This window comes from Bos mutus, chromosome 25 (genome assembly GCF_027580195.1).
Source record: "Bos mutus isolate GX-2022 chromosome 25, NWIPB_WYAK_1.1, whole genome shotgun sequence".
In the NCBI taxonomy this organism is placed as follows: domain Eukaryota; kingdom Metazoa; phylum Chordata; class Mammalia; order Artiodactyla; family Bovidae; genus Bos; species Bos mutus.
The window spans coordinates 6,021,515-6,048,059 of NC_091641.1; the positions used below are offsets into that span (position 1 = coordinate 6,021,515).

The following is a 26,545-nucleotide window of genomic DNA, read 5'->3' on the forward strand; positions in this document are numbered from 1 at the left end:
GTGTCCTCCTAGCCAAACTCTGTTTACTTTTGGCTCCCGTGACACTGACTGACCAGAGGCAGAAGATGGGGCTTCTTGCTGGATATGAAAACGCGTGCTCTCATGGCAGGAGTCCCCAGCCTGTCGTCTCTGATTTGGTAGGTCTGGACCGAGGCCAGATAACATGCATCTCTGACAGGTTCCAGGTGGTGCTGAGGAAGGACACGCAGAGGCGGCAGAAGGCAGCCGCGGAGCTGGGGGAAGACCATCTGAGGGAATCCGCCATGCCTGTAGCCATCAACCCAAATGGCCTTCAGAACCTGGGAGGGCACAGGAGCGGATATCAGGAGTCGTGCTGCCTGGGCCACAGCGACCCCTGTGCTACAGGCTCAGCTCTCAGCCGTTCTTCAGGCGGACCCCACTGGAGGGTAAGCCCTTGGAAGCCTTGCTGACGCCCTGGTCTTGTTTGGAGCGCCTGCCACCTGGTGTCCACACAGGGAACCTCAACGAGCAGTGAGTCCCGCCCCCACCTCCCCCCAATCCAAAGGCCCAGGATTCTTGAGGCTGCTGTGAGGTTGAATCTGAGGAAGAAATGAGTCTTAATTTCAGTTACCAAGACACACAAAGACAGGCATACAGAATAATTATAATAAATATTTTAAGTTATATTTTCAAATACCAAAGCATAAATGTTAATCTTTGATTTTTGGAAAAAATAGAACATTTTCTTTTCTTGTGTTAACATAAATATTTGGCTTATGGAAATAATGCTTAAAATGAAATCTTTTAGGCACTTGGGGATAGAAAGTGCAGGAAAATATAACACAGTTTTACTGTACTGCTAAGTACAATAGCAACCAAAATTATATTTGATTAAATATCCTATTTTCAACACTGTCAGCATTACTGATCTAAGAGAAAATACTGTGACCAAATACAACCCACGTAACATTTTAAAAGCGGAAGATTTTGTTGATAATAGTTCTTAAAGTTTCAAATTCTTTTCAGTCTCGTCACTGAGATATACAGTTTCACTAGACAGAATCCAAAGAAGAAACATTTCATCTTCTTTTTTTTTTTTAAACAACATTTCTTTTTAATCACTTTGGCTTTTTCCTTTATAAACACTCAAGAACTTTCTTGGTGGGCATTTAAGCAAGAAAGAACCAATAACCCTCGAACCTAGCAGCACTCATAGCCTAAAGAACACAGCGCGTGGATGAGGCTGCCAGAATGAGCAGCTGACATTTAATGTGAAGGCAGCTGTCGATTTCTGGCAGCCCTCTTAACGGACTGTATGAGTAAGACACAAAAATACAGAAGCCACTCAGTGAAGTTATTTCAAAACCTGCTGGGTGTGAAAAGCTGTCCCAGGAGGCACTGGGCAGGGGCTTGGCGAATACATTCTTCTGCTGTCAAGGCTTGCTTGGGAGGGTCCTCGCTGCAGGCAGACAGTGCCCTGTGACGAGACTCAGAGGCCACGAGTTCCAGCCCAGGTGAGGACGAGGGCTGCATGTCTGCCTCCCTCCAGCTGCTGTGCCGAGGCTCTGCTCCCAGGACTCTGGTCACTGGGCAGGCGGCAGGGCCTGTAGGTGCTGCAGGAGCTGCTCGCAGTAGGTGGGCGAGCGGTGCTTGTGGAGGACAGCCTCTGTCTCTTTCACCAGGAGGTCGGGGAAGAGGACGCTGCCTGCTTTGAGGGCCTCTGCAAAACAGGAACACGCTTTTATGGTGCCAGAAATAAATACTAAGCCAACCTTAGCTTCATATTACAGTTACAACAGCCATGACAAGCAGGCTGCAGGGAAAGGGAAGTGATTGGGGGTAAGGAGGGCGTTGCGTAATGATCATGTCAGTTCTCAAGAAGACGTAACGATCTTTATGTATGAGCCCCGTATCAGAGTGTCACAGTATGCAAGGCAAAACTGGCAGCTGTGAGAAGTAGGTGGATCAACTGTTGTGCGGGAGACTCCCACACACTCCTCTCAGAAAGGGGAGGAGCCAGCAGGCAGTCGGGCAAAGCAGAATCCAAGAGCACCAGTGATCAACTGCTATCTACAGACCGTCTCATCCAACACCAGCAGAACATACATTCCCCTCAGCTCCTACGGAACGTGTACGAAACACACCACGGCCAAGGCCGTGAGACACACCTTCACCAGGACTCCTATCATCCCTGCTCTCAGACCTCAGTGAGATTAAACTGAAGTCAGTAACAAAGAGATAACTGAAAAACTCCCCAATAGCTGTAGGTCATACAACACATCTCCAAATACCACAATGGGCAAAGAAGAAGTCTCAAGAGAAAACATATTTTAACTAAATGAAAATACAACTTATTTGCAAGTGATGCAGCCAACAAGGAACTAACTTCCAAAATGTATATATAAACAACCTTACAACTCAGCTGCAAACAATAAAATAACCCAATCAAATGTGGGCAGAAATTCTAAACAGACATTTCTCACCAAAAGCACAGGAAACAATGCTGAACATCGCTGACTGTCAGAGAAGCAGAATCAAAACTGTAGGGAGGCACCACATCACACTGGCCAAATGGCCACCATTAAAAAGCCTTCAAGCAACAAATGCTGGAGAGGGCGTGGAAAAAAGGGAGCCCTCCTGTACTGCTGTGCATGCGTGCTCAGTCATGTCCTTCTCTCTGCGGCCCCAGGGAGTGCAGCCCGCCAGGCTCCTCTGTCCACGGGATTCTCCAGGCCAGAATACTAGAGCGGGTTGCCATCTCCTCCTCCAGGGGATCTTCCTGACCCAGGAACTGAGCCTGCATGTCCTGCATTGGCAGGTGGATGCGAGCGCGTGCGCACACACATACACGTGCGCACACACACACATGCACACACGCGCGCGTGCACACAATGGACTATTGTTCAGCCATAAAAAGATGAAATAGTGCCATCCGCAGTGACATGGATGGGCCTAGAGACTGTACTATTAAGTAAATCAGACAGAAAGACACACATCATATGATACTGCTTACATGTGAAATCTAAAAAAAATTATACAAATGAACTTATTTGCAAATCAGAAACTCTATGGTTACTAGAAGGAAAGTGGGGAGGGATAACTTGGGAGACTGGGACTGACATGTACATGTTTACAGTCTTAAAAAACAACCCAATTAAAAAAAGCGCCAAAGACCTTAACAGACACCTCACCAAAGAAGAGATACAGATGTAAGCATGTGAGAAGATGCCCCACATGGCATGTCCCCAGGGAGATGCAAATTGAAACAAGGAGGCCAGTACACACCTGTCACAAGGGCCAGAGTCGGTGCGCCACCTGCTGGCAGGCTGTGGGACAACGGGGACTCTCACCTTGCAGGCGGCGCTGCAAAATGGTGCAGCCACTTGGGCGATTTCTTAAAAAACACACACACTCTCGGGCTTCCCTGTGGCTCAGCTGGTAAAGAGCCCGCCTGCAATGCAGGAGACCCTAGTTTGATTCCTGAGTTGGGAAGATCCGCTGGAGAAGGGGTAGGCTACCCACTCCAGTATTCCTGGGCTTCCCTGGTGGCTCAGCTGGTAAAGCATCTGCCTGCAATGTGGGAGACCCGGGTTCTATCCCTAGATTGGGAAGATCCCCCGGAGAAGGGAACGGCTACCCACTCCAGTATTCTGGCCTGGAAAAGTCCACTGACTATATAGTCCATGGTGTCACAGAGTCGGACACAACTGAATAACTTTCACTTTTCACTTTCAAACCATACTCTTACCATATGAGCCAGCAATCACAATCTTTGATATTTATCCAAAGGAGCTGAAAACTTACATTTGCAAAAAACCTGCACACAGATGTTTAGAGAAGCTTAATAATCATCACAATTTGGAAGTGATGAAGATGCCTCTATAAAATGATCAGTGAGGGTATAAATAAACTGGTTCTCACAGACGAGGTATTAGAGCTAAAAAATGAGCCCTCACACCATGAAAAGGAACCTCAAGCGCCTATTGCCAAGTCAGAGAAGTCAACATGAAAAGGCTTCATACCACATGATTTCAAGAATATGATGTTCTGGAAAAGGCAAACCACAGAGGCAGTGAAGACGCGTGGCTGCTGAAGCCCAGGAGGGACAGGGAGACAGGCGAGGGGGGGGCACCGAGGGCTTCCAGGGGCTGCGTGCGGCACTGCCACGCGGGACGCACGTTCAGACCAGCCCGCGCGCGGCGCCCGGTGACCCGATGTGGCTGCGCGCTCGGCGACGGTGTGTGCCTGCAGGCTCGCTGGGACACACTCGCTGTCAGGTGGGGCGTCGGCCACGGCTGAGCGCGTGCCTGTGAGGCAGTCTCTGCAGCCCCGCTCACGGTGTGGGGTCTGCAGGAACGGGGAGGGTGACGTCTGGTCAGGAGCCCCCGTGAGCACGTGTGCTGGCTCCTGGTACAAAGCGAGACCACCTGTCCATTCGCAGCTGCTGCCGCTGCGAGCGGTTTCCAAGTCACCCCAGACAGGTCACCTCTTATTACCTTGAGAGCTGCAGTGCCGGCCAGCGGCCCCTGTGTGGCCGGCCCGTGTGGGGACAAGGCTCTTACCCAGCACCGCGTCCTGGACGGCGTGCTCCGGGTCGTCGAGGTACACGAGGAGCTCGCGGTACAGGTGCCGGACGCTGCTCTGGTAGCAGCACTTCGAGGCCTCGCTCTGGACGCGCTGCAGCCAGGTGACCAGGGCGGAGGTGGCTGCCAGCCTCACATCGTCAGAAACGTCGTCCAGGCGCTTTAGGAGTTCTGGGGGCGGGAGCAGAGACAAGAGTGTGAGCAGAGGTTCCCGAGCCGGTGTGCACAGCTAAGCTCCCAGCACCCATCCCAGGAAACTGACCCGCAGGTGCTGGGGAAGGGGTGTCCTGGGACCCTCAGCTGCTCTGGCCCAGGAGTGCACTCCATGGACACCGTGTGGAGGCGTGACTGGCCGGCCTGGGAGTCTGCGCCCTCTGACCCACAGGGTGGCCTTGGGGTTCCCCCAGCTCCGAGATGCTCAGGCTCAGTCATTCACAGGTGTCATGCCCCAGCCGCCCCATTTTCCCTGCCGCGTGGATGGCAAAGGAAGGGCGTGTGCTGACCCTGCTCTCTGCCCACAGTGGCTCTGAGGATGGAGAGGAGGGCTGGTGACATGATGGCCACCGTGATGGCTGTTTCTATTGAGTCTCCGGGACCAGACGTCCTGGGGGAACAGTCCTTCCCGAGGGGCAGGAACACTCCCGTGAACGGGAGAGACTTTTATCAACGGGTGCTTTTCCCTCAGAGCCCACACGAGATGCCAGCCCCACGACCGGCGTCTTCTAGAGACTCAGCTCTGCCCCCCAGGTGCCCCCAGGGTTTCGGTGCTCCCATTTGCGCTTTCCTCAACTTGTTTTTTTCACTTTCTATGAAAGGTCATCCTGAAACACGCAGCAGGTTCCAAGCCAACACTGGTTCTAAGCTGTTGGCAGGGAATCAGACGTTCACCCAGCAGTGGATTCAGGGTTACCACAGCCCTGGGCACAGGGACTGCTGACTCCTCTTTCTGAGGGAACGCCTGTCCTCCTCGCCTGCCTCCTGGCACCTTCAGGCACCCTTCCCACAGAGCCTGCAGCCGGAAGCGCTCAGCTTGTTTTGAAGGCTGTTGGCCCTGCAGCCTTCTGTGGACCATGACTGCGCTCAGAGAAGACGGCAGAGGCCCTGCACTGCCACCCGCCTCCAGCGAGGGCACCCACGGGCCCCGAGGTCCTTGGCGGCAGGCCCGCGCTGCACGTGTGTGTCTCACTCGCTGGTGCTCAGGCTCCAGGAGGCAGTGGCACAGCGCACGTGAGGCGGGAGCCTGCACTCCCAGGGTGCAGACGCTGCCCGCTGCAGGGCGGCCCCCGGCTCCCGGGCCGTCTGAGAGCCCACCCCGCAATTCCACAGGTGCCTGTCCTGTTCCTCCTGTTACGCTCCTTACTCAGTGACGTCACACACACCACGGCCATGTTTAAACTCAGCACCAACCTGACAAGAAGCAAAGGGAGCGTTTCCCGTTCTTCCTCCGACAGAAACAATTGTCAAACACACACACACGTGACCGGGGACAGAATGTCCTACCAGGATAAATCTTGATGAGTTTGTCTGGGTCAATCACACCATTAGAGGTCTTTAAAAACAGGTTAATGATCCGGCATGAAATCAATCGAGTCATCTGAGAATCTTCTTCCAGGGTGGTCAGAATTTGAGGCATCAATGTTTCCTGCATGTCCTGTATCTGCAATAAGAAACCACGTGAGCTGTGGGTCACGGCTGGACAGAGACCGCTACGCACGCGCCATGCGCACAGCCTGTAATGGGAGAGACTTGGTTTTAATGCAACCATCAGAGTCTGGAACGCTGTTCTGAAATTTCTATGTAAGAAGCAGACTTGAGTCTTGATTTCAAATTCAGATAATTTGAACACTGGTCAGCTGATCCTTAAAAAATGTGTTCTTCAGAAAGTCTCAGGCATGGATCCTACACAGCCCACTACTTGCTGGCAGGACCGGGCATCCCGTCCAGTGACGCTTAGGGGCCGTTTCTGTAAACACGGTTACGAAGGAACGTGGCTGTGCCAGCCGCAGCATGCAGCGCCTTCAGCTGTGGCATGCGGTTCTCAGTTGCGGCACACCCTCCCACCAGGGATCGATCCCGGGCCCTGCACTGGGACCGTGCAGCCTCAGCCCCTGGCCCACCAGGGAAGTCCCGAGGCGGACATCTTAACCTAAGTAACAGCCGTTCAGGCATCACCGTCTTCCCTACTTCTACTCTTTCCTCAGCTCCCCCTCTAAATGAGATATGAATACAAACAACACTCAGGTTAGGCTCCTGTGAGGGTCTTTCCTCATAAATGGTAACACTCACCTGAGAAACCCTCCAGGTGACCCAGGGAAACCCAGACTCTCCCCCCAGACCTCTGCTTGCCCGCAGCCCCCCAGTCCCGCCCTCGGTCTGCCTGGGACCTCCTGCTGCGGCTGTCAGGACAGGAGACTCAGGCGAGCGCTCTTCCAGGGCACATCCCCTTCCCTCTTGGGCCTGGGACGCACGAGCCCTACCTGCCCGTCCGACAGGGCCCCGCTGCTGACAAGCGCCCAGAGGCAGGACACGGCCGCCGTGCGGATGGCTGCGGCCGTCCTCCCGGCATGCCACTGCAGGTTGGGGACGAAGATGTCCTGGAGCAGGGTGTCCAGGTAGCCGTGAAGCTGCCTAGAGTAGAAGAAGGAGAGAGCGGGTAAGGGGCATTCAGACTCCCTGAAGGCAGCGCTTCTGTCTGGGGAGCACATGGCCCTGAGGGAAAAGGCCAGAGGAAACAGCAGAAACGAAACACTGGACGCTCAGCAAGCGCTTCTCAGGGACACAGTTTCTGAGGGCCGTGGGGCTCCCCCTCGGCTGCCCGGGGGCTCCTGCTGCCTCTCCCGGGACCGGGCCCCAGGGCTGCCATATATTCCAGCCTCCCTCCTGCTTTGTGGCCGAGGGGCTGCCCTGTCCACCACCCCTCCGGGAGTATCGTTGGGATGCCGAGTCACTCCAAGGGCAGCACCCCCACAGAGACAGGCCTCGCGGTCCTTGAGAGGATGTGAAGTCGCTATGACCACAGCCACCACCTCAACAGGAGGGCACCCTGGGCTGTCCCCATGGTCCCACGCGCCAGGACACCGGGAGACGTGCACATTTGCGCCAGCATGGTTGGGGCCCTTCCTCTCAACACGCCGTCAGGACAGACACAAAGCAAAATGAAACCAGGATGGCAGCCCCGAGCCCCACTGACGGGCGGGGCCACCCTGCCCCGCGGAGCCACAGCTGAGGCCCCACCCAAAGCCCAGGGCAAAGCCTTGGCTCTTCTTACAACTCCTCTGCCCCACAGGCCTCTGTTGGTGGCGCAAACGCTATTCCGCTGAACACAAGACCCATCGATTGTGTCCCGAGGAAGTGAATAGGCTGCACAGAACAGGCTCCAGGAGCGGGTCAGTCTGACTAGCGCCAGGGCCCCAGGACCCCCAGCAGGGGGCGCTCCAGAGCCACCAGTGCCGCCACCTCAAACCTGGTGCAGGGGGACTCACAGGCCTCCCAGGTCTTCAGTTCAGATCAGTTCAGTCGCTCAGTCGTGTCCGACTCTTTGCGACCCCATGAGTCGCAGCACGCCAGGCCTCCCTGTCCATCACCAACTCCCGGAGTTCACTCAGACTCACGTCCATCGAGTCAGTGATGCCATCCAGCCATCTCATCCTCTGTCGTCCCCTTCTCCTCCTGCCCCCAATCCCTCCCAGCATCAGAGTCTTTTCCAATGAGTCAACTCTTCGCATGAGGTGGCCAAAGTACTGGAGTTTCAGCTTTAGCATCATTCCTTCCAAAGAAATCCCAGGGCTGATGTCCTTCAGAATGGACTGGTTGGATCTCCTTGCAGTCCAAGGGACTCTCAAGAGTCTTCTCCAACACCACAGTTCAAAAGCATCAATTCTTTCGGCGCTCAGCCTTCTTCACAGTCCAACTCTCACATCCGTACATGACCACAGGAAAACCATAGCCTTGACTAGACGGACCTTTGTTGTCAAAGTAATATCTCTGCTTTTGAATATGCTATCTAGGTTGGTCATAACTTTCCTTCCAAGGAGTAAGCGTCTTTTAATTTCATGGCTGCAGTCACTATCTGCAGTGATTTTGGAGCCCCCAAAAATAAAGTCTGACACTGTTTCCCCATCTATTTCCCATGAAGTGATGGGACTGGATGCCATGATCTTTGTTTTCTGAATGTTGAGCTTTAAGCCAACTTTTTCATTCTCCACTTTCACTTTCATCAAGAGGCTTTTTAGTTCCTCTTCACTTTCTGCCATAAGGGTGGTGTCATCTGCATATCTGAGGTGATTGATATTTCTCCTGGCAATCTTGATTCCAGTTTGTGTTTCTTCCAGCCCAGCGTTTCTCATGATGTACTCTGCACAGAAGTTAAATAAGCAGGGTGACAATATACAGCCTTGACTAACTCCTTTTCCTATTTGGAACCAGTCTGTTGTTCCATGTCCAGTTCTAACTGTTGCTTCCTGACCTGCATATAGGTTTCTCAAGAGGCAGGTCAGGTGGTCTGGTATTCCCATCTCTTTCAGGATTTTCCACAGTTTATTGTGATCCACACAGTCAAAGGCTTTGGCATAGTCAATAAAGCAGAAATAAATGTTTTTCTGGAACTCTTGCTTTTTCGATGATCCAGCAGATGATGGCAATTTGATCTCTGGTTCCTCTGCCTTTTCTAAAACCAGCTTGAACATCAGGAAGTTCACAGTTCACGTATTGCTGAAGCCTGGCTTGGAGAATTTTGAGCATTACTTTACTAGCGTGAGAGATGAGTGCAATTGTGCGGTAGTTTGAGCATTCTTTGGCATTGCCTTTCTTTGGGATTGGAATGAAAACTGACCTTTTCCAGTCCCGTGGCCACTGCTGAGTTTTCCAAATTTGCTGGCATATTGAGTGCAGCACTTTCACAGCATCATCTTTCAGGATTTGAAATAGCTCAACTGGAATTCCATCACCTCCACTAGCTTTGTTCGTAGTGATGCTAACCTGCTTCAGTTCTTTCAGCAAAGAGTTGCTGTTTCCTGAAAAGTGATCCAGCAGGGGCTCTGGAGAGGTCAGTCTCGCGTCCTGGCTGAGGTGACCCACACAATGTGGCAACACAGGCCTCGGGGCTGGCGACGAGGGGCAGGCAGCGGCCACCTGAGCTGCTTCTGACTCCAGTGAGGTGCCGGGAGCAGAAAATGCAGCAGATTCCCAAAGGATGAGTCCCACTGCGCGCGGAGCACACACATATATCCGAAGCTGGGTCCTGAGACAAGGAAGCCCAGCGCGGGGGTCCACAGGCTCACCCAGACCCACCAGCATCCAGTCTTGCCCTATGGGAGAGGAGTTCCGTAACATCTGCACAAGGGGACTGCTCCGCACGAGGGGACGGCTCCGCGTCGGGACGATGTGAGGGGACGGATCCGCGTGAGGGGACCGCTCTGTGCAAGGGGATGGCTCAACATCAGGGGACGACGCGAGGGGATGGCTCCGCCCTTGGGGACCGCTCCATCGACGACTGGGCGCCCAGAGCGGGGAGCAGCCCTCTATCACTGGGGATTCCTGCTCCAACCAGTGCCCCCGCCCTCTGTCCTCCGGCTGTGGGGTCCTTACAGGATGGGGTGGGCCGGGGTGGGGACAGGGGTCCCTTGCTGTCTTAGGCGCCATGATTTTACAATCCTAAAGTTCCAAACCAAGCAGGTGCTGTTTCCCAAAGTCCTTCCTGCCTGGAAAAACAGCTAATACTTTCACTAAATATTTGAAACTGAGCGACTCTCTTCCCACAAGAAGCCTCTGAGCACAGTTTCTTGAGGGAATTCAGCCCAGCACGGAGGCGTCTTTCCTGGGGAGTCACTGTCCTCAGGGAGCAGGGGCCCGAGGGGCAGCAACTGGGCTGTGGGTCCTCTACTCGGGATGGTGCCAGGGCTGACTCCGTACCGTCTATGGTCTCTCCTAACCCCAGAAGCCTTTGCACACAAGTAGGAAATAAAACTTCCTGCATTACGATGGACTGGCTAGAGGCCCAACAGCAGATCAGAGTAACCTCCAGAGAGGCGAGGTCTGAATGATGACCTGTTATTTCCCTGGGAATGTCCAGGACAGGCTGACAGCTGAGATCTGCTCTCTCAGATCCCAAACAGCTCACAGCATCTTGCCGCCTGCCGCCCGTCCTGCCAACGGCTCCACTCCGACTCGTGTCCTGCCCCGTGCTCCCCTCCCCTCCGAAGCCCTGAGTTGGAGGCCTGGGTGTTTACTGCCTCCAGTCCCTCTGGAGAACATGCGTTTCCTAAGTTCTGAACTCCGCGGTCATTCAATCAACTCTGTGAGGCTTGAAAGGCACCAGAAACCATGCAGAGCTGAGAACAGTCATGTATAAACCATCAGGAGCCAATGTTCCCTGAAACTTCATTTGATGGAATTTTAATGGCCACACAAGCACAGCTTTGACTCAGCGTCTCTGTGTGGTGCGCTTGGGGCTGGCACTGTGCTGTTTCCCTGGGGCGGTGTGTCGGGGTGGGGCGAGGGAGCCACAGAACAGCAGGGCCTAGAGCTCGGGGTCACTGCAGTCCCCAAGAGACCTCAGCGTCAGGGCAGGTGGGGACGACCCAGCCCTAACTCAGCGTGGGGGGTTGGGGCGGGGGGGCAGCACGGAGGCAGAGCTGACCTACCCCTGTGAATCCACCGTCTCTGGGGCTCCCAGCAGCACGCCCGTCAGGGTGGAGAAGAGCTTCAGGCGCATGGCTGGGTCCCTGGCCGGCTGAAGGCAGCTCCTGAGGATGGGGACCAGCTGGGGCAGGGCTTCTCCGAGGGCAGGGCCTAGAAGACAGGCGCGGCAGGAGGGTGGGAAGGTGGAGCCCTGCAGCTGCTCTGGCCGCGAGAGGCGGCGTGTGGGGCACGGCGCGCGGGACGCTCTCGGCACAGGATGCCACGGGCCCCTCTGTGCACCCCACCCCGCCACGGCTCTAACTGTTCGCCATGTGGACTTTTCCTTCTTCTTACATCTCACCAAATTCATAAAATCACTGAAGTCAAGCAGTCTTTTAAAGACCAGTCGAAATCAACTATTCAAGAGTATAAAAACTGCTGGACGTGTGCCCAGAACCTGGCAGCCAACGACCTTCCCACCCGTCACCAGACGGAGCAGAGGTGCCCTGGCCTGAGCCTGGCAGGATCCCAAACGCAGCGACGCTGCTCAGGCCTGAGCCCGCCCGTGACGGGGTGACAGGGTCTCTGGGTCTGGATGTGAGTCACACAAGCTGCCTTCCCCACCAGGCCCTGTGCTGACCTGGGATGTGTGTGTCAGAAGAGACAAAGGCCACCCTCAGGACCTCTGGTTCACTCCCGGTCTGCTGATTCCGTACCCAGTCAGGACTTGAGTCTATCCAGAGGCATCGCCTCAGAGCCCAGGGTCAGAGTGGAACAAGCGTGGCCAGAGGAAGGCTGCCCGCCCCCTCCTGCCTTCCGGTCTCCGTCCCGCGCCCCTAACCCGCAGGGCAGGAAGCCACCTGGGCAGAGAGGACAGCATGCAGACGCCACTGAAGAGCTCGGGCCACACAGGCACCACGCTGAGTCACGCGTTCAAGGCTTAACATCAAAACGTGTGCCTGGGCAGACTTTTAAGACCACGTTACATTAACTCTTCACTGTAACATTCTCAGCACTTTTTAAAGTAAGGGTGTAAAGTGGCCAGTCCCCACAGGCGACAGTGATCACGAGTGAATGAAGAACCGGGTCTGGTGCGTGGCCGACTGGGGGGTGAGAGCAGCGCTGCCTGTCTGCGCTGGGGCTGCCAGAGCCGCCACGGCACCCATGCTCTGAACCCAGCTCGGGGCACCCGTCCAGGCTCACCTGAGTGGCTGAGCACCACGTCCAACTGCAGGAGCTCCACGGAGTGGCCGGTCCAGTCCCGGTGCGAGGCAGCCAGCCACTCCAGGAGGGGGCTCACATGTGCTCGGAAGAGGTCCTGGCTGCCGTCCATGCCCTCCACCGCAGCCAGCGCGGCCAGCGTCTCCTGAACCTGGGGGAGCAAGTCGCCGGCTGTGACAGTCAGTATGAATGTGGGACTCACAAACCCACTGGAGATCCCTGTCCTCACGCCTGAGGGAGAGAGAGCCACTCGGGCACATGCCACATGACCTGGGTTCCCACACCCACGGCCCTCCTGTCTGGACAACAAATGAAACGGACAAACGTGACTTACAGGAGGTTCACCGCGCCACCCCCCCCGCCCCCATTTTGCACAACCCAGGGCGGGGCAGTCCCTGCAGGGCAGAGGGCGGGGGCAGTTGGACTCTGTCTGCAGAGAAGGGGACCAGGCAGCTTCAGGGACTGAGCTGACAGCCTTAGACCGCGGCCAGCGAAGGCGGTGTCCAAGGCCCCTCTCTGAGCTCTGCACTCGACCAGACCAGCGGCGACGGTGCGTCTGCTGCGCTGGGGGCAAAGCGGGGAGGGCAGACTGGACCATGGAGCCGGGGCCGCCTCGCAGCCCTGCACCCCGCACCCCCGCCTCGGGCTTGAGGAACAGGACGCACTCGGCACTCTGCCCGGGACCCGAGTCTGGCCTGCAGACCCTCCCTGAGGACTAACTCGACTTTTCTAATATAAATTTTACGGTCCTGTGGTGACAAACCGCCAGCTCAGACACGGGCCCTCCAGACAGGGGGACTTTCAAGAGACAAAACAAAGTTTAGAAAGGCACTGGGGAAAGGCAGGGCGGTGTGTGTGAGTCCTGGACACGGTGTGGGCAGAGAGGAGAAGGAACCGGGGAGAAGCTGAGTTCTCAGCTCAGGGAGAAGAGGCCAGACACCTGCCTCCGCTTGGTCCTTACAGTGGCGGGGAGCTAGACGGCAGGAGGTTTCAAGTTAAATACAAAGCCAGGGGAGCGGAAGTGACTGGAAAGCTGGGCTGTAACTAAATAGGGAAAATATGATAATATTTCCTCTCCTATATCTTTCAACCCCTCTTAAACGCAGATTTGTTAACGACCAGGGAGGCCTCCTTTCTTCTGTTTCTCCAAGATTAAGTAGCGTCTTTACTCTGAGATACTGAAGTCAACTTCAGTGGGAAGGAATCTCAAACCCTGGGTCCCCCTGAGGCTGCCTTGAGGAAGACACGCCCAAATGGTCTAGATTCTTTCGTCTGTGGTCATCAGCTCGGTGGGCAAGCTCCAGACGTGGAGTTTGAGAGCAGAGACCACGGACGGCGGCCACAGTCCAGGGGCTGCAGCACAGCGGGAGGCCCCGCTCACCTTGTCGCCGAGGCCCGTGGGCCCCCACAGCGCCAGCACGGTCACCAGCACCTCCAGGAGCGGCTCGCCGGCCCCTCGGCAGTCCTCCCGGCCCGCGGACACCACGGCCTGCACGCACTGCAGCAGGCGCTCGCCGTACAGGCGCTGCAGAGAAAGCGGCACGTGAGCCACCCCGTGCCCACCCGGCAGCCCAGACGAGGCCCCGCCGTGCAGCCACAGCGGGCTGGGCCCGGCTTCCGCACATCAGCATGGAGAGGGCGTCCCTCTTCACAGCAGGGAGACCGAGCCCCTGCTGAGCCCGAGGATCTCGGGTTCCGTATGCAGTTCAGTGACACACACTGGAGGGGCCAGGGACCCTGGGTCTGCTTCAAACACCCCAGGCCTCCCTCGCCCAGTCAAGCCGCAGAGGGACGCGGCCGGGAAGGCGCAGCAGGCACGAGGGGTGCACACTGCTCCCCTCCGCTCTGTGTACTTCTGAGCTCCTATAATGCTCAGTGAACAAAAATATATAAAATTCTATGACTCAAAAGACGCTTCCAGACTGATGGGAACACAGGGTCGCACCTTGGGAGGGCTGAGCCCATCGCTCACCTCCCAGGCTCCAGCCTCATCAATCGTGCAACGGGGCCAGGAGTGGGCGTGGGATGGCCCCTACAGGAAGACCTCAACACCCCTTACTGTCTGCTTTGCTGTGTTTCACAGAGGACAGAAAATCAGGATGGGGGTCATGTATACAAGTCACGTGTATGTCCCCAGCATGGTAGCTGGGACCCGCTCTGGTCCACCTCTGTGGGCACGGCCGCCCCTGTTGAGTGTTACCTGGCGAGGGGCCAGCTTCCCGCGGGCCTGCAGAGTGACAGCAGATGCCCAGTGAGGCAAACCCTTGTTGCTCCAGAGACAGACAGAAGGGCCACATTCCAATGCAAAGAGTCAAGGTTTAAGACCATCACAACCAAACAAAAACAAGGTCATTATTTTTCCATCAACAGCAAATAATTATAAATTATTCCGAATGACCAAGTCTAACTACCTAGATTGTTTCAGTTTCAGATGTAATGGAGTTACTGCTCAATTTAAGACAATAAGTTTGTAACCACCAAGCACAGTGCCCAGTGATGGGTGCCAAATCAGGCTGCCTGCTGAGAGCCCTGCTGGAAGGCAAGTGACGCGGTGAGGACAAGCCTGCCGTGCAGACACGGTGTCCGAGAGGTGTGTGGACCGACAGGGTGGGCAGACGCCACTGGCCACAAATACTGGGCACTCGAAGTGTGGCCAGTGTGACTGAGGACTGCCTGTGCGCCATGTGGATGGAGCAGAACAGGCCAGGAAGCGCATGGGTCCAAACAGAACATCGGTGGCTGCACCCCAGCCTCCTTGTTGGCTGGCTCTCCCCTAGGGGCCTGAGGGACGGGTGACCGTCACTGCCTACGCGTGGATGGTCCCAGCAGGGAATGGCATCACCATGGAAACGGGCTGACTGTACGATCCCCACCCTCTCCCCTGCACGCTTACATTTTCAGACCCTTGGCAGATGTGAGCCTGCGCCAGCTCCATGGCGATGACCTTCACGTGTGGCCGCAGAGCCTCCCTCGGGCAGCCTTGGATGAGGGAGGCAAGGACCAGGAGGCCAGAGGGCGAGGGTGACTTCCTCAGTGTCGACAAGATCAGCTTCAGAAACACCTCCGGGCTAACGAAGGTGCCAACCAGCTCTGCAGACCTCGTGCACTGGGCGGGGAGGGGCGGGAATGGGTGGGGGGCGCTGAGGCTGCTGCCCCTCTCCCTGCCACCCCACCAATACTGCTCGGCATCTGTCTCATATGCTTTCACCCCCAGAAACAGCCCTGCAGGCACGTTTCCTCCTAGCACCTGCTCAAATGCTCATGAAAACAAGTGAGTCCTCCCATGAGCTCAGAACTGCCAGGGGAAGGAAGTCACGCGTCCGGCTCATGGGAGGGCTGTCAGAGCATCCTGAGGCCCGGCTGCCTGAGCTGGACCCTGGGGGCTGCTCTGCATGTCTGCCTGCCCGCAGTCCCTGCAAGCTGACCACCGCAGGGCCTGCGGGTGGAGGATGTGTTTTCTCCCGCACGCGCTTAAGGAGAGCCTTCACACACCACTCCTCACAGGCCCAGGGCCGCGTGGGGGCCACGGCACATCTACACCTTCACACAGGGGAAACCGTGTGTCTGCTGAGGTCCGAGTTCACGGCCGGCAGAGCTGAGAAGGAAGGGCAGGGCCCCGCAGACGCCACTCACGCTGCTGACCACGGCCGCCTCCTCGTCGGCACAGGCGCGGAGCAGGGCGCGCAACACGGGCTCTAGGTGCTGTGTGACGTGGTCCTCTGCGTGCAGCAGCAACACGGCCAGCAGCTGCGCCGACTTCACCCTGGTGCCCGCCACCCAGTCATCGATGTCGTGACAGACTGCGGGGAGGATCTTGGAGAGGTTTCTGAACACGAGCTCTCGGCAGCCCAGCCCCGGGCGGCTCCCTGCGGGTCGTTAAGGTGGAGGGAGACAGTGACACTCAGAAACACACACCTCAACGATTCGTGTGGAAAGTCACTCAGCACACGTTCCTCATTTAAGGCAGACCTACAGGTTTTGTTCTGAGGTCTTAAAGAACTCAGCCCGACTCTGAAGACAGAGGGAAATGAGGCTACAGAGTGTCATTACTTACTTGAAAGTTTTTAGCAATGCTGAGGCGTGACATGCATTAAACTACATGTTCAAAGTGCTAACAAATGGATACACGGCTCTCAAGACAAGACGCACGCATCGCCCAGAAAGCTCCCTGTGCTCCCGACAACCGCCCACCGCCCACCCTTCCCTCAGGGAGCTCGGTCGGCTTCCGGTCACCGCGGAGGAGCTGCCTCTTCCACCTTCTGTGAGCGCAGCTGCACAGCACACGGCCCTCTCTGCAGGCCTCCCTCCACGCGAAAAGGCACGCTGAGGCCCACCGCGTGCTGGGGCACACGAGACCTCACTGCTGAGCGTGCGCCACTGCACAGACACACCGCAGTCTGTCCGTCTGGCCGTCCACCTGCTGATGGGCGCCTGATCTGCCCTGGTGCACACTGCTGCCAACAGCTCTTCTTTCGGGTGGGCGCTGGGCAGGGAGGCACATAACGGTTTAAGAAAATGGTTTAAGATGGCTTTTCACAGCAGCCACGTGTCCTCCCTCTGCTCCGGGCTCCGCCCCCCGCCACGCCCGGGACCTGGGCTCCTCTACACCACCTGCCGGGCAGGCTTAGAGGAGGGCAGGCTTAGAGGAGGCGGTGTCTCCTTGCTGCTCTAATGCGCACTCTCCTCAGGACCCATCCGCAACCCGCAGCATTCTCTCAGGGCTTACTTGACATCTGTGTGTCTTCAGGCAAGTGTCTTTTCAATTTCTTTTTTACCCACTGAACCTGAATTGTTTGCTGCTGCTGAGCTTGCCCTTCCCTCTGTGCTCTGGAAGCGCGTCCTTTGCACGCAGTCTGCAAACATCCCCTCTGTGCCCTCAGCTGCGCTTTCTCAGCGTCTTCCAAAGAGCAGGCGTTTTTGTCTTGAGAACCGGTCGTTCCTCTGTGGAGTGTGTGGGTCCTACCTCAAGCCCTCAAGCCACTGGAGGTCAGCCTCGTGCGTCAGGAGGAGGGGATCCAGGCCCAGGGGAGCCGGCTTTCTTCCCTGAGCCGTCTCTGCAGCTCATCCGAATCCAGAGGCCACCCATGTGTCTGTCTTTGGACTCCTCTCTGCCCACAGCCCGTCTGTCTGATGCCAACCCCTCCGTGCCCGCTCACTCTGGCTTTATGTCTTGAAGCCAGACGTGCTGGTTTCTCAACCTGGGTCTTCGTCTTAAAAGTTTCGCCTGCCCTAGGTCCCTTGCATCTCCTTGTGAATTTCAGGATAAGTTTTTCAATTTCTATAAAAAAGCCTTCGAGGATTTTGGTTACAAGATTTTCATCTTAAAGATTCAAAACAACTCTAGAAATAGAAATGAGACGGTGACAACTCAGAGTTTAAAGGGTGCTTTAGTAGAAAGAACAGCTTGAGCCACGAAGCCCCTTTGAACGTTTGCTCCTGTGACTTTTCTGTCTCCATGGTGTATGAGAGACTTAGTTCCAGAGACTCAGATCCTGTCAGCTGTTTAACTGAGCTTGTTATAATTCTGCAAAAGACAAAAAGCCAGAACGATGCCCTTTTCTTCCTGCTGATGCTGGTCCCTTGCGGCGAGTCTGGGGGATGAGAGGCCATGTTAGGACGGTCTGGGGAGGGGTCCGCGGGCAGGCGGGCATGTGGTCTCACTCCAACAATGCTCTGACCTCCATTCTTGTACGTGATATGGCAGATGTCGTAATTCAGAAGATGGTGAGTCCTCAAACTTCAGTAACTCAGAAAAGTCCCTGCTAGCAACTAATTTTTGTACCTTTTCCGAAACATGTGTGATTTCCCCTTACAGCAGCTGCGCGGTATGGGGGTGACGCTCCTGAAAGGAGGCGACAGCAGCTGCGCGGTATGGAGGTGACGCTCCTGAAAGGAGGCGACAGGCCAGAAAAAAGAGGTGCAGGCCTCCCAGGTGCGGGGCGGAGCCGCCCCCTGGGCCTCACCGAGCGGCGCCAGGCGCAAGCCAGGTGCCGACACCTGTGCCCTGTAGCTCAGCACGCTCGGAACCCTCGAGGCCCTGACTCCACCCGACCAGCTGTGGCGGGGCCCGCAGGCCCCAGGCTCAGTGACCTGGCGCACGTTTACCAGGCTCTGTCCCGGCCAGCGTCACCCATCACGGCTGCATCCTGAGAGAGCACCGGCAGGCACTGCAGTGACGAAGCCGCCCATCAGGCTCACGGGGGCCTCAGGCCCCGACAGAGAGTGCTTCCTCAACACGGGAAACTGGATGGACGCAAGGCCCTGGTGCAAGAAGCGGGGCTGGGGCCTGGCAGGCAGGGGCTTCCTCGGAAACGCAGCTCGGATCTGACTCAGGAGCTAAGGGAGATGTGGGTGCCCGTGTGCGCACACACACACACACACACGTGCGTGCGGGTGCTCACAGTCTGGCAGGACCACAGTGCGGGGCAGCACGGGGGCCCGCCAATGGCAGCCTCTGTTCTGAGGAGGTGTCGCCCGAATCGCTAGGACTGCAGCCCCCTTGGGCCCGTGTCTCCTCTGCGGGTGACGCTGACAGAAGAGCTCCATGAGCTGACAAAGCGCCCCGTTTTCAGAACTCCCCCGAGCCCCGCGCTTCTCAGCCAGCGTGTCCTCACGTACCCAGGGAGGCCGGCCTGGGGCTGCGAGGGCGCTCCTTCCAGTGCCCGCCTCATCAGCCCAAGCCACCGCACTCACCTGGCGATGGGTGGTGGGCTGGGGGAGGGCTGGCAAAGTCCAGCTTGTCCTTGAGGTCTTCCTCGTTCTCCGTCTGCCACTGCAGGCCGACCTGCTCCCAGAGGGTGCTCGCCTCACACCTGCCGAACGCGACACAGCGCAGGTCAGGGGGCGCCCATGGGGACGGGGGCCCCTGCCTGAGAGAGCTCGCCCACGGGGACGGGGCCCCTGCCTGAGAGAGCTCGCCCACAGAGACGGGGGCACTGGGGGGCGCCCACGGGGACGGGGCCCCTGCCTGAGAGAGCTCGCCCATGGGGACGGGGGCACTGGGGGGCGCTCACGGGGACAGGGGCCTCCGCCTGAGAGAGCTCACCCGTGGGTCGGCTGGCTTCAGCCCTGCCTGACAAATTCCTGTCTGTGAGCCAGGCGAGGGGCTGAAGGTGCAAATGGCCCGGTCAAAGCCCTGGGGCCGCTCAGTAGGCAGGAGGGGCGGCTGCAGGGGGCTCTGGCCCAGAGGAGAAGCCGCCGCCGCAGGAAATGACAACGGAGGAGAGGCCGCGCCTGGGAGGAAAGCGGGCAGGCCCGGGGCACCTGGAGCCGGCCGCGGCTGCCACGTCGTCACTTACGCGATCTCGGGGATCTCGTCGTGGAAGCCGCTCAGCAGGAGTGGGATGAGCTTGTGGAAGAAGGAGTAGCGGTCCCGCAGGCTCAGCAGCCAGCCGCCCACCACGCGCATCACCGCCTGGCGCACCTGCAGGCCAGAGACGGTCAGCGGCCTTCCCCGGTGTGGGCACCGCCGGGCCCAGAGCCAGCTCGCTGCGCCAGCAGCTCTGCTGCCCGCATCATGGGTCGGGACAGACCACCAGGATGCCTAGTCTTGCTGGTTTGAGCCCTCGTCCTCCAGGCTCAGGCCAGACCCTCACTGACCACAGCAGGCTCCATGGCCCTGCCTCAGCCCTGTGGCGTGTCCGCAGCCTTCTGTACGGGAACCTCCTGGGCAGGCTGGGCGCCAGCTGCCTGTGTCTGAGAAAGTGACGTGCGTGCCTGCACACACCACGCCCCCTGCAGAGAGGAAGCGAGCTTAACAACACATTTCTTTAACAATGAAACATCAGATAGAGAATGCAAAAAAAAAAAAAAAATCCTTTTAAAAGATTGCAACCAAAAAAGTTAAAATACTTGGGCATAAACCTGACCAAGGAGGTGGAAGACTTGCGTGCCGAGAATTAGAAAGATTAGTGAAGGGAACTGGGGATGACTGAGAGCAGTGGGAAGACACCCACCTTGCTCTCGGGCGGAAGAATACTGTTAAACAGCCGCACCACCCAAAGTAAGCTACAGGTTTCATTTGAGGCCTATCAAATTACCCATGACATTTTTCATAAAGCGAGAACAAATAACCCTGAAGTTTATATAGAGCCATAAAAGATCCAGAATTGCCAAAACAAACCTGAAGGAAAAGAACAAAGCTGAAGGCATGACTCTCCCAGACTTCAGACAATACTACAAAGCTGCAGTCATCACAAGAGCACGGCGCTGGCACAAAAACAGCTGCACGGGTCAGTGGGGCAGACAAGAGAGCCCGGGAATGACCCTCACAGCTACAGCCACTGCACCTTCAGCACAGGAGGCAAGACCATACGGAGCGGAAAAGAGCAAGTGGAGTCGGGAGCGCTGGACAGCTGCATGGAAATCAACACAGCCTCACACCACACACACACAGAGACCCAAAATGTCCTAAAGGCTTAAACTTAAGACATGACACCATAAAGCTCCTAGGAGACCGCATAGGCAAATCATTCCCTGACATAAACCATCCCAATGTTTTCTTAGGTCAGTCTCCCAACATGAGAGAGAGAAAATAAAAGTAAACCATTGGGACCTAATCAAACTCATAAGCTTTTGCTCAGCAAAGGAAACCATAAGCAAAACAAAAAGACAATCTGCAGACTGGGAGAAAATATTTACATGACGTGACTGACAAGGCACTAATTCCCCAAATATACAAACAACTGATACAACCCCAGAACAATAAAGCAAAAAACCCAAGAAAAAAAATGGGCAGAAGACCGTGATAGACATTTCTCCAAAGAAGACATACAGATGGCCAACAAGCACATGAAAAGACATTCAACATCAATAATTACTAAAGAAATGAAAATCAAAACCACAATGAGATGTCTGTCACCTCACACTGGTCAGAATGGCTATCATTAAAAAGTCTCCAAATGAACTTTACTGCTCTTCCCGTGGTTAAGAATCCGCCTGCCAATGCGGGGGACACAGCTTTGACTCCTGGTCTGGGAAGATTCCACAGGCTGCCAGACAACCAAGCCCGCACGTGTAGAGCCTGTGCCGCACAGCAAGAGAGGGCACTGCGGTGGGAAGCCCACTCGCCACGACGAAGAACGGCCTCCGCTCCCACAGCTGGAGAAAACAATGATGACCCGGTGCAGCAAAACATTTAAAAATAAAATAAAGGAGAAAAAAAATTTTTTGGAAAAGTGTACAAACAACAAATGCTGGAGAGGGTGTGGAAAGAAGGGACCCCTCCTCCGCTGTCGGCTGGAATATACACTGACGCAGCCAGTAAGGAGGACAGTGCGGAGCTCCCTCAAAAACTAAACCGGAGCTAATATACGGTCCAGCAGTCCTGCTTCCGGGCAAATGTTTGAGAAAAACGGAACTCAGAACGATACATGCACCCCAGTGCTCACTGCAGATTTCACAACAGCCAGGACATGGAGACAATCTAGACGCCCACGGGCAGATGAACGGATAAAGAAGATGTGGTGCCTGTATATACGGCGGAATATTACTCAGCCACAAAAAGCAAAATAACGTCATTTGCAGAACATGGATGGACCTAAAGATGATCACACTAAGTGAAGTAAGTCAGAGAAAGGCAGACACCGTTGTGACTCCACTTATATTTGGGATGTAAAACACAGCACAGCTGAACCCATCTATGAACAGACTCACAGACACACAGAGCAGACTTGGGGTTGCCAAGGGGAGGGGAGCGCAGAGGGAGGGCCTGGGGGCTTGGAGTTGGCAGACACAAATCAGCATACACGTGCAGGTAAACAGGCCCTCCTGTGCCGCACCGGGACCCGTGCAGCACCTGTGATAAACCCTAACGGGAAGGGCTCTAACACACGCGCGTGTGAGCTGAATCACTGCTGTACAGCCAAGATCAACACAACCCTGCGCATCAAGTGTGCACTTCAATTATACAGAAGAAGAAAACAAGCAACATGACCCAGCGTGGCTGTGGCTAGAGGCCAGCTGGGGTGCTAGAGAGCAATCTTTGGGGTCGACAGACCCAGGCCTGGAGGAGGCCAGCTGCGAGTGGGGCTCTGCGCACTCATCCCAGCCCCAGCCTCAGACATGGAGGATTTCCGTGGCAAAGGAACGCAACGGCATGTAAGTACTGACAGACAGGACACGAGAAGGCTGGCGTTCCCTCTGCCGGGGCACAGGGGCCGCTGTCGCCCGCCCTGCAGGCCCCCACCAGCAACCACCGCTGCTCCTGCCCCGGGACGGCGGCCCTTCACCCACTCTTCCCTGTGGGAGAGTGCCTGACTTTGCGGCCTTCACTCTGCTCCTCACAGCCTGATATCCACGACTCTGAGCGGGCTTCTGCCGACAAAAGAGCTGCTTCTCTCTCCTCCACCTGCCTGCCTGCCTGTCTTGTTTGTCTGTCTGTCTCCGCAGGCCCCAAAGCCACGGGAAGGAGTTACCCAAACACATGAACCCTGGCTCCAATCCTCCTGGTTTGCCAACCTCTGTGGCTTTTCAATTAAATCACCTGATGGACAGCACGTTACACATATATCTACAAACCATGGAAACCCTCAGTTCAGAGTTTCTTCCTAAAAGCAAACAGGCCTCGTCCCCATTGTTCAGAATTAAGTATAATAAATCCACTAAGACAATTCAGTTCTCCCTGAGCCTCTCAAAAATGTGAAACAGGAACACCCTGTGACTGGGAAGGACATTTTGGTGTCACATATAATATCTTTAATAAAGGACAAAAGTGAGTAAGTGACAAATAGCACACTGGCACGCTTCTGGTGGGAAAAGGGACTGACCGGAGGAAACTCTCCTTACCTGGGGAACGTCGTCGAATAGCCGCTGAGCAAAGTGCGGAAGGACATCATCCACTGACTTCCCGCTGCCGAACTGGATTGCCGCGCCCGTGGCCTCGATGACGGCCACGCGCACCTTCCAGTGCTGGTGGGAGATGGACTGCATCAGGGGGCCGATCAGGGACTCCGACTGCATGTGGAAGTGGTCTGTGGGGCGGGGAGGCCACCAGTCACCAGGGGAGCCTGTGGGCCTCCGCTCTGGCCTGGCTCTGCTGGGAGCTTTGCACCCTCAGCACTGGGAGAGGCACAGGGACAGGACGAGCGACTCAAACAGCACCTCTCTCGGAGGACTGGGGCTGGACCTCATGTCAGCTGAACACAGCAGCTGGGAGGGGAGAGCCTGAAGCTGCCAGTGGCTGCGACAGGTGCCCGAAAGGGACGCCGAGTGGGGAGAGACCGCGCCTTCCCAGGTCCTGCAGAGCCAGACACGCAGCACGGGAAACCGCACCAGCATCGCCTCAGGCAAAGCCACCCCGCTTCTACGGGCCTCACAGAAAGTCAGGACCTGGGGGGTCTTCGTGGGACCCAGATGGACCCTCCGGCTTTGCAGTTCTGCCGCTGCTTAAGACCTGTATGAGGTCGCTATTTCAGTGGTACTTCCAGCGAGTTCTCTCAGCGCTCAAGTCCTAAGATCAAGGCAGGCTCTGGCTCACTGCTGCCCAGGGTGCGGGAGCCCAGAGGAGAGGCCCGGCGCGCAGGAGCGGCGCTGAGACCGGGAGATGTGGCGCTCGCTGCGGGCAGGCGCTGCGCTCGGGCTGGGGCCGCAGGAGGGCGCGGGGAGGGGGCCACCGGGGAGGGGACGGGGGGCTGGCACCTGGCGTGGCGCGCGCCAGGCCGGCGGCGCACTCGCAGCTCTCGCGGCGCACGGCGGCGAAGGGGTCAAGCAGCGTGCAGCGCAGCGCGCGCACCGCGTCGTCCAGGTGCGGCGCGAACGCGGCGCCGGTGAGGCGCACGGCCAGGCCGAGCAGCTGCACGAGCGCCAGGCGCAGCTCCTCACAGGCCTCGGGCGGCGGGCGGCGCGCGGGCTCGGGGCTGGCCAACCGCGCGGCGAGCGCGGGTAGCAGGCGCGGGAGGGCGTCGCGGGGCCGCGCGGCGCGCCGCAGGCCCAGCCCCAGCAGGTGCACGGCCAGCGCGCGGCAGCCCTCGGCCGGGTCAGTCAGGCGGCGCAGCAGGCGCGGCAGCAGCAGGTGCACCCACGGGCCCTGGAAGGCCGCGGCCGCGGCGTCGGGGTCGGCGTCGGGCGCCTCGGGCTGCGCCGCCTCCAGCACCCGCTGCAGCGCCTCCAGAGCGCGCCGCCGACCCAGCTTGCTGTCGGCCTCCAGCCCGGGCAGCAGGCGGCTCAGGGAGCGGCTCAGTTCCGCCGCCTCGGTCGTCTCCCCAGCTTCTGTCGGGCCCTGGGGCGCCGCGGCCTCAGGCGCTACCAGCGCCGCCATCTTCCCCGCGTTGCTAGTCACCAGGGGAGACCGGCGCTTTTACGACGGCCGCGGTGCGGATTACGGCACGTTTTCCGGTCAGCTCCGAGCGCAACTTTATTGGCAGCTCGGGCGTGGGCAGGACACGGCCGGGGGCGGGGCGGGGCCTTGGGGAACTGAAGGGACGCTGGCCAGGGCCGGGGTCCAGGTCTGCTGGCTGCTGCGGACCTGTGTTCGGTGAGGCGTGGTGGTCGTGCCCTTTCGTATTCTCAAGTGGCTTCTGTGACCCTCGTCTCCTGCAGGCCCGGGTCGGGCCAGCCTGGTCTTGTCGGCTGGGGTCTTGGTCTAGTGGGTGGCAGGTTAATCAGCGTGAGGGATGAATGGCAAGGAACTTTCTGTAGGCTGGGAAGGCTTCCTGGCGTGACGGCCGTGGTGGTATTATAAGGGGTGAATAATAGTTAACTCTCATAAAAGTTAACTTTCCTGGTGGCTCAAATGGTAAAGAATCCGCCTGCCGTGCAGGAGACCTGGGTTCGATCCCTGGGTCAGGAAGATCCCCTGGAGAAGGGCATGGCAACCCACCCCAGTATTCTTGCCTGGAGAATCCCATGGACAGAGGAGCCTGGCAGACTACAGTCCACGGGGAGAAAGAGCTGGACACGACTGAGCGACTGAGCACAGAGCACAGGATAGTTAACTAGGTGAAGGGGCGGGAAGCAGAGGGAGGGGACAAGATGCAAGAGGCCTGTGGTGGGAGTGTGGCTGCGCAGTTGTGTTGTGCCCCCCAAAGTTCACGTGATGGAGTCCTGACCCTCCCTCCCTGCCCCGGACCTCAAAAGGGTATAGGGCCATAGAGACTCATCAAGTTAGGACCATGTCTTTAGGGTGGGCCCTAATCCGTTTGACTGTGTCCTTATGAAAAGGGGAAATGAGACAGACGAGCACACAGGGAGAAGCGCGTGAAGGCAGGGTGGCTGTCTGCAGGCCCAGGAGAGGGCCTGGGACACACGTCCTCACAGCTCTCAGGGGAACCAGGCTCCGACACTGTGATCTTGGACTTGGCTTCCAGGACGTTGAGACAAATTTCTCTTGTTTAAGCTGCCAGGTTTATAGTACTGTGTTTCTGCAGCCCCAGGAACAGATACGGGGAGGGGGCCTGACACCGTTCGACCCTGCGACGGGAGCCAGGGCATCCAGGGGGAGCAGGGTCCTCTGGGTCCCAGTGGGGGACGCAAGGGAGGGTTTGAGGGGGGAGGGTTTCACTAGGAGGTTTGTGTTTGTAGGAGACTACTCTGGCTGTCAGAGAATGGGTTGGAAGGGAGCCAGGCAGGCGCCACGTGAGGCTGCTGGGAAGGCCTTGGCTGTCATCGAGATGAGAGCGTCAGCACTGAAGTGAGGGTGCTGGGCTCCCCTGCTCCAGAGGTGGGGCAGACTCACTTTCCTGGCTACTCCCCCGCCCAGTTACAACTGAACACCTTGCAGCTAGTTCAGCAGACAATGGGGAAAGGATCTGAGCTGGAAAGAAGGGGGCAAGCTGACCGGGGACACCACACTAGAGGAACAGCTGTGGGGTGACCCCGGGGTTTCTCTTCCGGCTTCCAGGTCCCTGGAACAGGCACTAGAGGGGGCTGTAACCCAGACCTGCTGGCAGGCCATGGGAGGAGTAGCTCAGCCACTGCCAGAGGCCGGGTTGCTGCCTCGGCGGCATCTGTTCTCAGTGGGCTGGTGCCTGCGGGGCCTTGAACTGGCAGGAGCCTCTGCAGTGCGTGCCCTAGATGACAGCCTGCAGGGTCACCAGTAAACTGACGTTCCCAACGTGACCCCCCCACCCAACGCCCACCCAACGCCAAGTGAAAATCATAGAACTGGAAAACACAGTAGCCATATAGCATTGTGTCCATCACTGGACACGGGGATCACTGCCCAC

General features: G+C 57.2%; 1 protein-coding gene across 2 annotated transcripts; it reads right to left on the reverse strand.

The window, feature by feature from the left end:
* Window positions 1-623: 623 nt before the first annotated feature.
* Window positions 624-24,658, reverse strand: DNAAF5 (dynein axonemal assembly factor 5). 2 transcript variants are annotated; one of them, XM_070362193.1, is made up of 13 exons: window positions 24,021-24,658; window positions 23,169-23,353; window positions 19,682-19,806; window positions 19,077-19,195; window positions 16,017-16,249; window positions 15,277-15,489; window positions 13,765-13,908; window positions 12,366-12,534; window positions 11,186-11,333; window positions 7,022-7,172; window positions 6,045-6,201; window positions 4,524-4,715; window positions 624-1,681 (listed from the first exon to the last, which is right to left on the reverse strand). In XM_070362193.1, the coding sequence occupies exons 1-13, from the start codon at window positions 24,637-24,639 to the stop codon at window positions 1,545-1,547; spliced, it is 2,592 nt and encodes an 863-aa protein (XP_070218294.1). In that variant the 5' UTR covers window positions 24,640-24,658; the 3' UTR covers window positions 624-1,544. The 2 variants fall into 2 exon arrangements, with proteins under 2 accessions (XP_070218294.1, XP_070218293.1); XM_070362192.1 differs by having other exon boundaries at window positions 5,952-6,201.
* Window positions 24,659-26,545: the final 1,887 nt, after the last annotated feature.

What these genes read in the sequence shown, in the direction of transcription:
- DNAAF5 (XM_070362192.1), bottom strand. Translation starts at nt 24,639, where the DNA reads ATGGCGGCGCTGGTAGCGCCTGAGGCCGCGGCGCCCCAGGGCCCGACA. An exon ending in CCACGGGCCTCGGCGACAAG is followed by an intron (nt 12,535 to 13,764) that starts GTGAGCGGGGCC and finishes TTGCTCCCCCAG; the next exon opens with GTTCAGGAGACGCTGGCCGC. An exon ending in CGTGGTGCTCAGCCACTCAG is followed by an intron (nt 11,334 to 12,365) that starts GTGAGCCTGGAC and finishes CCTGTCTTCTAG; the next exon opens with GCCCTGCCCTCGGAGAAGCC.